The sequence below is a fragment of the Solanum dulcamara genome, chromosome 1, assembly GCF_947179165.1.
Source record: "Solanum dulcamara chromosome 1, daSolDulc1.2, whole genome shotgun sequence".
In the NCBI taxonomy this organism is placed as follows: Eukaryota; Viridiplantae; Streptophyta; class Magnoliopsida; order Solanales; family Solanaceae; genus Solanum; species Solanum dulcamara.
This window is the reverse complement of record NC_077237.1, coordinates 35060479-35073882: the sequence shown is the minus strand read 5'-3', so window position 1 is coordinate 35073882 and position 13404 is coordinate 35060479. Positions and strand designations below refer to the sequence as shown.

At 37.0% G+C, this 13404-nt stretch overlaps 1 protein-coding gene across 1 annotated transcript; it reads right to left on the bottom strand.

The window, feature by feature from the left end:
- Positions 1-350: 350 nt before the first annotated feature.
- LOC129903669 (leucine aminopeptidase) lies at positions 351-5194 on the bottom strand. Its single transcript, XM_055979216.1, has 4 exons — positions 4100-5194; positions 2269-2502; positions 1858-2184; positions 351-854 (listed from the first exon to the last, which is right to left on the bottom strand). Exons 1-4 carry the CDS (start codon positions 5078-5080, stop codon positions 558-560), a joined length of 1839 nt encoding a protein of 612 aa, XP_055835191.1. The 5' UTR covers positions 5081-5194; the 3' UTR covers positions 351-557.
- Between the last annotated feature and the right edge of the window lie 8210 nt (positions 5195-13404).

The window sequence follows — 13404 nt, the reverse complement described above, 5'->3', positions numbered from 1 at the left end:
TACCATATAATTAAAGAAACAATCAAAACAAACATGATTATCTTACTAACCATACCATACCACAGAAAACCACCATCCAAACAAGCTGTTCTGTCCTCTTTGTGCCCTGTGATATTGTCAAGGCCCACCTTATATTTCCAACATAACTCACTTGGTTCCTGTGATACTAATGAATATAGTATAATCCGTGAATAAAAGTTTTTCTTCTGCATAAAGATGAAACAGTATAGCAAAGTAGCCAAGCACCCACCATAATGCACTTGGAGCCTTTTTGGTTGGACTTATTTTAAGGGTTTTAAAGCACTTTTGGAGTGTTTGGGTAAGTTAAAAAAATGCTGATAAACACTTAGTTTTAAGCTAGAATGCTAAAAATAAGCCAAAAGTCATAAGCTAGAATTTCTAACTTAGACTTTTGGCTTTAACTCAAAAATGAAAAGCCAATCCAAACATGCTCTTAGACTAGTAGTCGATATGATCAACTCAACCACATTTAGGCAAGAATCACTTTAGTGTCGAACTTTAGGATTACATTAGCAAGTTTTGGCTTTACACAAACTTCAGACATTTTTGGCTAGAGTAGCTTCAACGACAGCCTGAGCTATGGGGTGATAAGAATCACAGGCCTCTGAGAATACTCTTCTAGCGAAAGCTCTGTCTTCTTCCTTCCTAGCACCTTGTACAAGTGCAGTGTAGAGCGGACGAAGGTATAATATCCTGCCAACTTCTTTCAGAGTTCTTTCTACCACACCATAGTAGTCTCTGCACCTCGCTGAAATGGCCAGCTGAAGAAAGGCTACCTTGACCTCATAATTTTTCGACTCTGAAAGATGATAGAGAGCATCTAAAGCTGTAACCTGAAAATAACACAAAATGACTTGAACAACAATTTTCCAATTCAAGAGTAAAGGGTGAGTTTAGAGCAAAGTCTTAAAAGGCAAGAGTTCACATGCCTGAGAACTTCCGTTAGATATAATTAAGCAACACAAATCAAATGGGCTTGTAATAACAAACACTCTCTCCTTATTCAGAATGTTCAAGGGCAAAAGTAGAGTAAAAATTAACTACAAAAAGGCATATGAGAATCACAACCAGCAGATCTATTGGCTAATGACTAGAAGGCATCCAACTCCTACGATGCGCTCTGAGACACAGGTTGGTGAGGAAAATACAATTCCTTTTGAGAGAAACAATACTGATTAAGCTCTAATCAATGATAGAGTCAATAAGATGTCGCAAACTTTTGTCCACTAAATCATGGAGACGTGTACAAGCACACATGCAGGAGAAGCAGCACAATCCTGGGAGGTATGCACTCAAATAGTTTCGGCAACATGCATTAATAAACAATTGAATAATTTGCCTGCAGCTTAAGTTTGTAGAAACAATTTTTAGATGTAAAATGAGATAGGTGGCAGTCAAGCACCAAGACCAGCAAAATAGAAGAAGTTGATGATTCATTATATTGGAGATCCATGGGTAAATGGTAAATACTTACAAAAGGAGGAACATATATAGACAAAAGCATATGTACGTATGTATCTATGGCTTATCCCAAAAAACTATGTATGTGTGTGTGCGCGCGCGCGCGTGTTTAGTTCCTGAGGCAACAGACCACAAATAGCCATCAACCATTAACTGATACAGAGGATTTAGCACTGTATTATTCATTTGGTAGAAGTGACAATGAGATTTCAAAAGGTTCAATATGATTTAAGTATTTAACACTAGAAACTATGGAAAAGACTATCAATTCATCAACTGGACAAAACCAAAGCAAAAAAAGAAAAAGGAAAAAGGCAGATAATAAATATTTTGCCAATTTAAGAAGAAACTTGTCAGGTAATAGGTAATTACTACCTGAGACGCTTCAACAGATTTGGGCAGGTTCTCGAGGTAAAGCTCCCATTCCTGTCCCTTCCAGTCAGCAACTTCATCCTCCCTTGGTATCCTACCTAGCTTGAACTCATTAGCAAGCGAAACAATCTTTGAGTAAACATTAGAAACTGGTTCCATGGCATCTGGAGGGATCCCAGTGCCCTCAGTCCAAAGTTTCAAATCAATCTCGTTCTCTATTCCAGGGACATTAGCTTTAAGGAAATTGAGAAACATATCAGTGTCAATAGACTGAAATTTGAAGGTACCAATATACTTCTTCAGAAAGTCATCAAAAGAAGGTCTTCCAATCTGAGAAATGGAAGTGGACGAAAATTTAAGTTAGCTCTTGCAAGAAGAAAGTAGAATATTTCCAGGAAAAGATGATTTACCAACCTGTCTCTCAATGCGCTGTAAAAACTGGAAGCCTTTTTCATATGGAACTACAGAGTACGAGTCATCCGGATCCACACCTGCCTGACTTGTCATTAGCTTTGTGAACTCCATGTTATCCTTAAATCTCTCCATTTCCTTAACAAGCCCCTTCCAACCAATTCCAATATTTAATGAAGCAATTTCCTCACCTTGCACGGCCTCAACAATTCTTCTCTCAGCATATGTTGTAAAACCCTTCAAGAAACATGAATCAGTCTAATTGTTGTCATATCCTAATTGTGGAAGAAGCAATAAACCATCATAGTACATGCCTATGTACGAGTTGCAGCCAAAAGTTAATGCAAGCATTGGACTTCATTTCTCCCAGGGGTCCTCATAATAGAATCATATTTGACACTCTAATCCACAATTCATACAAAAGAACAGAAGTTCTATGTCTTATCTCAACAACCTAACACAAGTAAAATTCCCTCCCCTTTCCTTCCATGCTTTCCGCAATGTCTTCTCTGTTTTGCAAACTCTTGGCTCTTGCATTACCACGTCCCGTAATTGAGAGATGGCAATGAGATCTACCCCATTAATTTTTACTGTAGACCTGTCAAGGTTCAAGTTGAGCTAGGTGCAACCCAAGCTGAGTACTTCAAATCGTTTAGGCACCACTTTAGTGCAGAATGCGGCACTGCCTACTTTCGCATGTCTCATTATCCTTGGGCTTACCTTTATAAAAAGTACTAATAATAAATATCATTGACAAATTAAAGTGATATATTACTGATTGAAGAAGCAATATAATCAAACATTTAGTGGTTGAAAATAGAAAATTAGCAAATTTGAGTTACTAACTAGATCTGAATTTAAAACATAAATGTCCATTTTTGCATCTAAATTAGATCGTTATCGTGGATTCTTCATTTGATTGACATGATATTTACTTTCAGAAAGTTAATTGTTGTTTCTTTGTATTCTTTGTTAAGACTCCTGAACATTACTGTTTGTGTCTATAGTTTTTATTCTGTCTACAGTTATTTTTCCTTGAATTGCACATATGATTTTTGTTCACAGTTCTCCTCATTTGTGCCTTTCTTCACTAACACATGCTTTAGTGGGCTTTGTGCATAAAGACAAAATAGACCTTGGCACTTTTGTGCATTTTGCTCTTTTACCTATAACTCTGCTTGACTATTTGCTTAGTCCATCCTCCATCACCTCCAACCTTAGAATAAATGAAAAGAACAGCAAAAGATGCTATGTGATGCACAATAATGCAATAATTTATTTGGCATAAAAGATTTCATTTGCCTTGGACAACTCCCAGATTATTTTACCTTTCCCACATTTAACTCCCTAAACTATAGTTTTTACATGTCTCTGCAAACTCTATGATCCACCTAATCCTATTTTACCAACTAACCTGGGAGTAAACTAACCAACCATCCTGCTGGTGTATGTTTTTTCTTTAAATTGAGTCAATTTGTGTGCACCCCGATTAAGCTACCAGTACACGCTACCTCTCACCAGCACAGATATCAAGTAACTATGTATATGTCCATCAAGGCTTAATTCACCAACTGTTGTCTCTGTTAAAATTCAAACTTTACTTCTCAAGGTTGTCACTCCAACACTTCAACTTCTAAGCTACCCCTAGGATATTCCTGTTGGCACTTCTCTGATCAATTTCTATATTTTCACTTGCCAATCAAATCATAAGCTTACGGAAAGTAATCACAATAGGATGTTAAAGATTGCATCTTAACAGCTCAACTATCCTATAAACAAAGCATAAAATTATGTTAATAATTTTTCAAGTGCTTAAATCCATAAGGTATAATACCTCATTCAACCAAAAGTGTTCGTTGTTTTTGTTTGTGATCAAATTCCCTGTCCAGCTATGAGCAAGCTCATGCGCCACCACCTGTGATCCACTGGCATCCCCCTTGATCACAGTGGGCGTCAAGAAAACCATCCTCGGATTCTCCATTCCTCCGAGAGGAAAACTTGGAGGCAACACCAAAAGATCAAACCTTTCCCATTCATAAGGTCCAAAAAGCCTCTCCCCAACCATCACAATCTCTTCCGTGCCAGCAAACTCCCTGGCAGCAGCATCCAAGACCTCAGGAACAGCCTCAGCATACACCTTAGTCCTGGGTCCCACTTCCCTGAACCCCAACTCCCCCACTGCAAATGCAAATAAATATGGAGGTATAGGCTGTTCCATGACAAATTCCTCCACCACCCTATCACCCCCACACCATACTGAATCCTCACAAACCGCTTGCGCCTCAGACGGAATAGGGGGCCGCCTCTCCACATGTCTAGCAGCCATAACCGCCGACAGCTGGATCGGGATGTTCAATTTTGCAGAGTACTTGACGCGTGCAGCAGGTGTATCCTGACAAGGAAAGATTGAACGGGCGTGAATGGGCTGGCAATGGGTGTAGAGAAAAGGGTGAGTCTTGTTGAAAGTTTGAGTAGGTGAAAGCCATTGAAGGGCGGAACTAGAAGGGTTAGTTTTTGAGAGAATCAAGACTTGAGAGGTTCGTTTAGAAAGGGAAATGGTGAGTGATTGTCCAAGAATTGGGTCTGTAGGAGAAAGGGAGAAAGGTATCGAGGAAAGGGAAACTGGGTCGAGTACAGAGGAGACAGATAGTGAGCGAGTATCGAGAGTGAGGGGGCCAGTGTAAGGGTTAGGAAGGGAGAGAAGAGAAGCAGAGGAGATGGTGGAAGATGGAAAATCGAAGTAGAAAGTTAGGGAGATATGGGTGGTGAGTGGGTGAGTTGAATCAGTGAAGGAATGGGGGTCAATAGGTGCCATGGGAAATTGCTCAGATCATAGAATAGCGTGAGAATCTATAACGAAGAACAAAGATGATACATATATACATACAAGAATATCATGAAAATGGCGTCACCTTTGTTTATTCTTGTTATGCTCTGAGCTGTCTTCAAAAATTATAGAAGAGAAAATTCTAAAATTATTCTAAAATTATTCGAAATAAAGCATATATATTTTTAAATTATATTTCGGTTTTAAAATATCATTTTGTCATACTATTAACTCATTTTTATCCCTCTATTTGACGAAATAAAATATGGCATTCTATGTGTATTAATTTTCGTCATGCAGGATGTCCATATAAGCATCCCACCCCCACCCCATGTCATCCCACCCAATCAATTAAAAGACTCAAACTCACTTATTAAAAGACTCAAACTCATTCTTGACTCCCGTAGTTATGAATATCACAATTAATTTGCAGCAGTTCATAAACAAATTATTAATTGGCTATTAAATTTGCTAAAATATAATTTTCATCCAGTAGACATAGCTAACAAAGGGTGATGGGTTTGATTTTTCAAAATAAAAATTGAGAAAATGTGGTGCCTGAATAAGCAGGTGCTTTTCTAGTAGAGCAACATGATCGTACGTTCAACATGATCAATAGATGCTTGGGAAGTAGCTGGAGTGTTCTTCCTAAAGCCAGGCCAACAAGCAGGGGTGTCTGACTGCCGCAAATTGTTACGAGAGTAGCTTAAAAACTGCTGCAAATTAATTATGACAATCATAACTACGGGAGTCAAGAAAACCATAACTTTGGGAGTTAGGGATGGGTTTGGGTCTTAATGGGTGGGTTTTGGGTCTTTTAATTGATGGAGTGGGGTGGAGTGCTTATGTGGAGATCCTATGTTGCGTAAATTAATATAAATGAGATACCACATTTTATTCCGTCAAATGGAGGGTTAGAAGTGAGCCAATAGTATGACAGGAAGGGTATTTTTGAGCCATAATATAATTTAAGAATATATGTGCTATCATGGGTATGTCAACTTTGCCTTGATTTCTTATGTATCCACTTACATTTCTCAATCACATGCAAGTATATCTTGAACTTATCAAGTATACCAAAATAAACAACCAACATGCCAACACTAGAATTCTTCTATCCCTAGCTCAAATCCACAAGATGGGGGTTAGAATGGATTTAGAATTTCTCAAGATCTAGTCCTTTTGTCAGTTCTCAAATTAGGCTAATCAATATTTCCTTCATTTAATTCTCTTTCTTAAGCAAGATAAAGATAAATAGGCAAGTCCTTGGGTTCATCACTCCCTTAGAAATAAATTAATGCATGAGATCAAGTAGAAAATCAAAGACCCATATCATAGACAAGATAATATTTAATTACTTGCAAAAGCAAAAAATAAGAATCAATACCCAAATATTATTTATCTCTAACACAATATCTAAATTTGAAAATCAAACACTAAACTACAACTATGAATATGCAAATCAAACTAAGAATTGAAGAAATATCTAAAGATATACACATTTAGACTCGCTATCTTCACTCTTCAAGTTGAGTGGTGGCTCTCTCCTCTCTAATTAAGGTTACTTTCTCAATGGATGATCAATGATAGGTATGAGATATGTTTCCAAAGGGTTAAGATGCCTTTTTATCAGATTGGGTTTCCAAAAGTATGAAAAGAGAGCCTTGGCATCATTATAGTCCATTAGTCTCATAATTGGAATTATGTCGTAGGTACGATATCTCTATGGGGATCATTGATGTGTAGATGTGATGGGTTCACTATTCCTTGCGAAATAGGAGCAACTATTTCTTCATAGGTGTAGTATCGTAGTTGTAATAATTCCTTCATTGGTACAGTTCCCATGGAACAGTATTGTCTTTGCCATATAGCCTCTTCTTCCATATGTGCGGAATCATATGTGTGGGCCCTTATAGTTGCGAAGGTGTCATGACCCTAGAAACTCACAAAACCTGACATGGAGAATAGAATCCTAAAAGACCCTAAATAATCCAATTATCTTAAGCATGACACTAAGGTTATCAACATGATCAAACAAATTGAAAGACAGAATATATGTCTCAAACAACAATCTCAATATGAAGAGAATCTGAGAATCAAAGACCATATGTGGAGATACTATATCTGACAATAAGACTCTATCATAGATGAGATGCTAGAACATGTCTCTAGCTAACTCAAAAGTATAAAACTGAAGGTAAAGTCTTAATGAAAGCCATATGAGTCATGTCCACAAAACATGAGGACTCACAAACCAATAACCAATACTAATCAGAATCTCAAACTAGCTACAGCCCGAAGGAGGTTCATAAGAACCTATATTATGAGATATTATAGGCAAAAGTATGCTTCAGTACTTAGAATGTATTGAGTATGGAGAATATAAAATAACATGGTATTAAACATAATAGATATGAAAATATGATAATGAAATGAACAAGCTAAAACATGACATAATCTTATTAAAATATTATTTAAAACATAATACATGGTCAATGGAATATTCATAACAGAATTATAATCATAACATAAGTGAGAGATACCTTCAACCGACATAAACCATGTGAACTATAACATGGATTTCATTGTCTTGCTCCACAACGAAAAGAGAGTGTCCTATTTGCCAAGGTAAGGACCATAATCATAAGCTTAGGTGGATCCACTAGCTAGTTTGTCCAATCGGAACATCCTACGAGGGCACGCAGTTTTGGGACCTGGTAATCACCACTAGTTCAACATGGTGATAGGTAATACTCTCAACAAAAATAATATACAGGTTCAGGGTCTTTAAAATGGTAAGAATCTAGTAATACTAAGTTAATCACAAAGACTAAAAGTCATACGAATAGCTCCTTTCAAAATATTACGATTCATAACATGAGCAATGCATAAAATACACTTAATCAAAAGATCTAAATCATAATAGTCTTCTCATCGTAAAATTGCACTTTAATTGGAACTGGCTAAATTATAGTACTCTTTCATAATGAGAATACTTCTATCGGAAGCAACCTAGTTTCATAAAATCATATTGACACTTTCTTTGAAAGCATCCTTAAAACAAAGTTTCTTTACTTTATAATGCATGCATAATCTTCAAAACATGATTCAAAAGCCACATACTCATATAACATGGGTTCATGTGAAAATCATTGAAATCGTGTAATTATGATCAAAATCTGCATAATAAGATTAATAGGAATGAGTAAATTAGTAATCAATTGAACCCCTAACGTAATCATAGAAACCCTAGAAATTTTGGGCAAGAACATAATTAGAGAATTGAGGTTTCTTTGGGACTCAATGGGTGAAGAAAAATCCATTGATGAACTTCCCACATACCTCGATTGAAGCTCTAATCAAAATTTTCAATGGAGACTTGATGCTTAAAGAACCCTAGAATTGCCATGAGGGAACCTTGAGGTTTTGAGAAAATGGATAATTTTTGAAGAGTAAAATTAGTTATAGAGCTTAGGAATAGTCTAGAAAGGACATAGTTTAGGAATTAAAAGGGTAAAAAAAGACCCAATTAACCCTATAAAAATAACTATCGAAGTGACCTATGGATCCAAATACGGTCCGTACACTAATCCACAGACCATCCTGTCCAGTCATGGAATAAAGTATTGAAACCAACCTTTCTGATGTCAAACCACGAGCCATAGTCTATGTCCCATCAAACATTCTACGACCCGTCAACCTTATTCGTTGATAACAAGTCTAGGAATTTTGTAGTCCAAGACCCCAACCACGAGCCACTAGTACGAACTGTATTTCCTTCTACGATCTATATTGACCCTTCGCAGAACTCAAGTAACAAAATCACCAAGTCTCTGAATCTCATCTACGGGTGACCGTCAATAACCTGTAGACCATTCCAAAAACCGTTATATTGGCTTGTACAAACTAATTTGAGGCTTGAAATTTTCCAAATTTCCAACCATCACTCTATAACTGGTTCTATAGCCCATAAGCCCTCTATTGTCTGTACAAAGGGGTTGTGAAACCAATTGCACCAGCTAATTCCTGCACTTTTCTTTTCAACTTAAATTTCCAACTTCCGAGGTGTTACAATATCTCCCCTTCGGAACATTCTCCTCGAATGGGAATCAAGATATAATGAATAGAGTATGAAAGAGATCTAACAAACCACCATGAATGCAAAAAATATCAAAATGCATTCAACCAAAGTGTAATCAACCCCAAGCTAAAATATGAACTTATAAATTGGTTTCATAAACATGCATGCATATGGAAATGTGAGAATAGCTAAAATGCATGAATTAGAAAGAGTCAATATGAGGAACTAAAACCTCAATTGAAACTGAAGCGGAGGAAAATAGATAAGGATACTGTGACATCATATCGGCTTCGGCTTCCCAAGTAGCACCCTCAATCAACTGATTCCTTTGGAGGACTTTCACTAAAACAACTTTTTTATTTCTTAACTTCTAAACTTGAGGATCAAGAATCTCAACCGAAACTTCTTTATAAGAGAGATGTTCCATAACTCCAACACTCTCTAATTGAACAACCACGGTATGATCTCATACATACTTTTGCAACAAGGAAACATGGAATATCTGATGCACGAACTCCAATTCTGAGTGCAAATCCAACTTACAAGCCACCTTGCCAAAATGTCTAAAAATTTGATAAGGGGCCAACATACTTAGGACTAATCTTGCCTTTCTTACTAAACCTCATCAAACCCTTCATGGGTGATATATTCAAATAAACCCAATCACCAACTTCAAATTCAAGTTCTCTTCTTCTTACATCAGCTAGGATTTCAGCCTACTTTTGGTAATTCTCAACTTCATTCTAATGAGTCCAACTTTCTTAATAGCCTCATGAACTAACTTGGCTCCTATAAAAAAGACCTCACCAACTTCAAACTAATCAATACGAGACCTACACCTCCTACCATAGAGTGCCTTAAACAGAGCCATTTAAATTCCAGAATGGTAACTATATTTATAAGCAAACTCAATCAAAGGAAAATGATCATCCCAATTACATTTAAATTTGATCACACAAGCTCTTAATATATCCGCTAAAATATGATAGTCCTTTCAGCCTGGCCATGTATTTGTGGATGAAGTTGTACTAAGCTTAACTCGAGTACCAAAAACCTTATGAAATGATCTCCAAAAGTGAGATGTAAATTGAGTACCTCTATCAAAAATGATGGATAATAGAACATCAAGATATCTCAGCATCTCTTGAATGTAAAGCCTAGCATAGTCCTTGGCTGAATAAGACGTCTTAACAAAAAGAAAATGTGTCGATTTAGTCATTCGGTCTATAATCACCCTAATAAAATCAAATTATCAACGTGTATGTGACTAACCTATGATGAAGTCCATTTTCAAATCTTCCAACTTCCCAGTAGGAATATTAATGTTCTGAGCCATATTTTCGGATTTCTAATGCTCAACCTTAACTTGTTGCCAATTTGGACACTTAGCTACAAATTTTGCAATGTCCTTCTTCATGCCATTCTACCAATACACTTCTCTCAAATCATAGTACATCTTAGTGGATCTCGGGTGAATAGCTATTGAGATATGTGGGCATCTTCTAGAATTCGCTGTCTCAAAGCATCAACATCTATAATACACAATCAACCCTAGTATCAAGCACATCATCTCCCACTAGGGAGAAAGTTTCAATGGTGTCTTTATGAACCACTTCCACTAAATCAACCAAGATTGAATCTTCACTTTTGTTTTGCCTTCACATCACTCACAAGAGAATATTCTGAACCATTCTGAACAATAACTTCACCATCTTATGAATCAACCAAGCGAACCGCCAAAAGGGCAAGACTATGAACATCACAAGCCAACTCCTTTTTCTAATTCTCAACACTACCCATAGACAATCTACTAATCACATCGACAACAACATTAGCTTTACCCGGATGGAACAACATACTCATATTATAATCCTTCAATAATTCAAAGCACCTCATTTGGAGAAGATTCAAATCATTTTTGTTAAATATATATTGCAAACTCTTATGATCGGTGAACACATCCACATGGATACCATTAAGGTAATGCCTCCAAATTTTCAAGGCAAAAAGCATCGCCGCCAATTCTAGATCGTGAGTTGGTTTCATGACGTGATTTCTCAAGTCATGATAGTACCTACTATCAACCCACCTGTAGGTAAAGCTAATCTCATAGTCCGAAATCATAGGCAATGGATCATCATAAGAGGAAGGTAAGAAGTGAATAATAATAATAATAATAAGGAAAGCAAAAGAAGAGCAATGCAAAAAATAACCCCCAATACCTGGTATCAGTCGGTAGAGCTACTAAACTAAAGGAATACAATGCTTTATACACATGAAATAATAGTGCAACTATCTTCGAATACTAAATAAAGACTAGTCCAAGACAAAATAGAGGGAGATAGGCAACTCTGAACGCCAAGAGCTCACCCTATTCTCCAAAATATCCAAGATATGCTCCGCATGATATCCAAATCAGTAGTGAAGTTCTGTACTATGATCTGTAGGGTGCAGAAGTATAGTATGAGTACAAACTAGTGGAACTCAGTAGGTATTGACCGATTGAGCTCCAAAGATAAAACAAGTATAAAGAGCATGTAAGCAAGGGGTATATATCACAAGTAACTAATAAGAATAATATGGAAGCCTATAGTAAGAAGCTTCAGATATAAGAAAGAGAGAAGATAGGAAACAAAACCAAGGACGTACCTGGTGGCGCCAGTTCAATACCTAAACACGACGACACATTACGAAGGTGGACAACTAAGTGACAACCTACTAACATAAGTAAACACAAATATCACATAAAGGCCCAAAAGACCACATCAACTAAATTCCTGCACAAAAGGTTAGATAAATAAGAACAAGGGAAGTAACTACCTTTAAACAAGCGACCACCGTTTATACCGCCACAAGTTCGAAAATAGTAAGACTATACCTCTCGAGCCCCTATGTGCCTAGGAAGTTTACTTATAAATAGGTAAATGCGCACGACATCCCATACTACTAACTGGTACAAACAACTATATTGGTGATAGGCAATGCATATATGAATGAGAGTTATGCAATAAAACCAGTAGTGCCATCAGTACGAAGTGCCTCATGCCAAGATATCTATACCTACTTCTAGTCTCGGTTTGGAAGTAGGAGCTATGCGCCTCGCTGGGATCGCCAAGGGAGGCTCGAAAATGCCCCTATATACCTGCCTAGTCCCGATCTAGGTCTTATATTAATATAGATACCAATACGTATGTCCGATCATAAAAAATATGCTTTATCATGGTGACCAGAGATAAATAGTGAAATTAGTATAGAAAGGGTCGGGAACTCTCTCCGACCAAACTAAATTCTTAAAATGACGCATCCTCGATGCCTCAATCCAATATAATAAAATAAGTGCATCCTCGATGCCTTGAATCCACTGAAAATAGTAGTAATAAAGGTAGTACAACCCCCATTCAAAAATCAGTATCAAATTGTTTGGGTTACAACCTAGCTTTCTCAAATCAATACCAAGAACAAATGCATGCACCGGGGTCGACTACATTTGTGAGAAAATAATGATCCAATGCAATGCATGCCATCACTAGCACCCAAAGAACATATACAATTATATACAATAATGACGCCACAAGTACCTTACTCTCTAAAGCATTAAAATAGGGCTAACAAATGAAACCGACCTTTAATCAAGGCCTAAACATCAAATCTACTCCTCTAACTAAACCACAAGGCCCAAAAGGGAACTCAACCCTAACTGGGTAGCAAGGAGAAGGATATGAGGAAATACATGCTCAGCTTCAACTAATACCTCTAGATACAACTGGGAATACAACTTCGAGATTACAAAGACTACTAACCACGCCAAACGGCAAAATAAAGCATAAGGGATTCTAGCTCTAAATTCAGAAATGGGATACAACGGTAATTCACAAGCCTAACTAGGTGAAACCACTACACCAAGGCTCCAAAATAGGTGCTACAGTAGAGAAGAACATTAACTCTCAAAATTCCTACCAACAACGGCTACATCAACTAAGATCAACCCAAACTTAATTCTAAGGAATAATTCCGCAAACCACCATACACATCAATCCAGTCACCTAAAATACACTAATCAAGGCCAAACTATGGCATAATCAATAATCTTACCCACTAGACTGAAAGTCTCCTAAAGGAAACTTAGCATAAGGCTCACACTAGGACAAAGTACTAGGGCTGGGCATAAAATACTGAAAACTGAATTACCAAACCAAATCTGCTATTTCAGTATTTTGATATTCGGTAATTT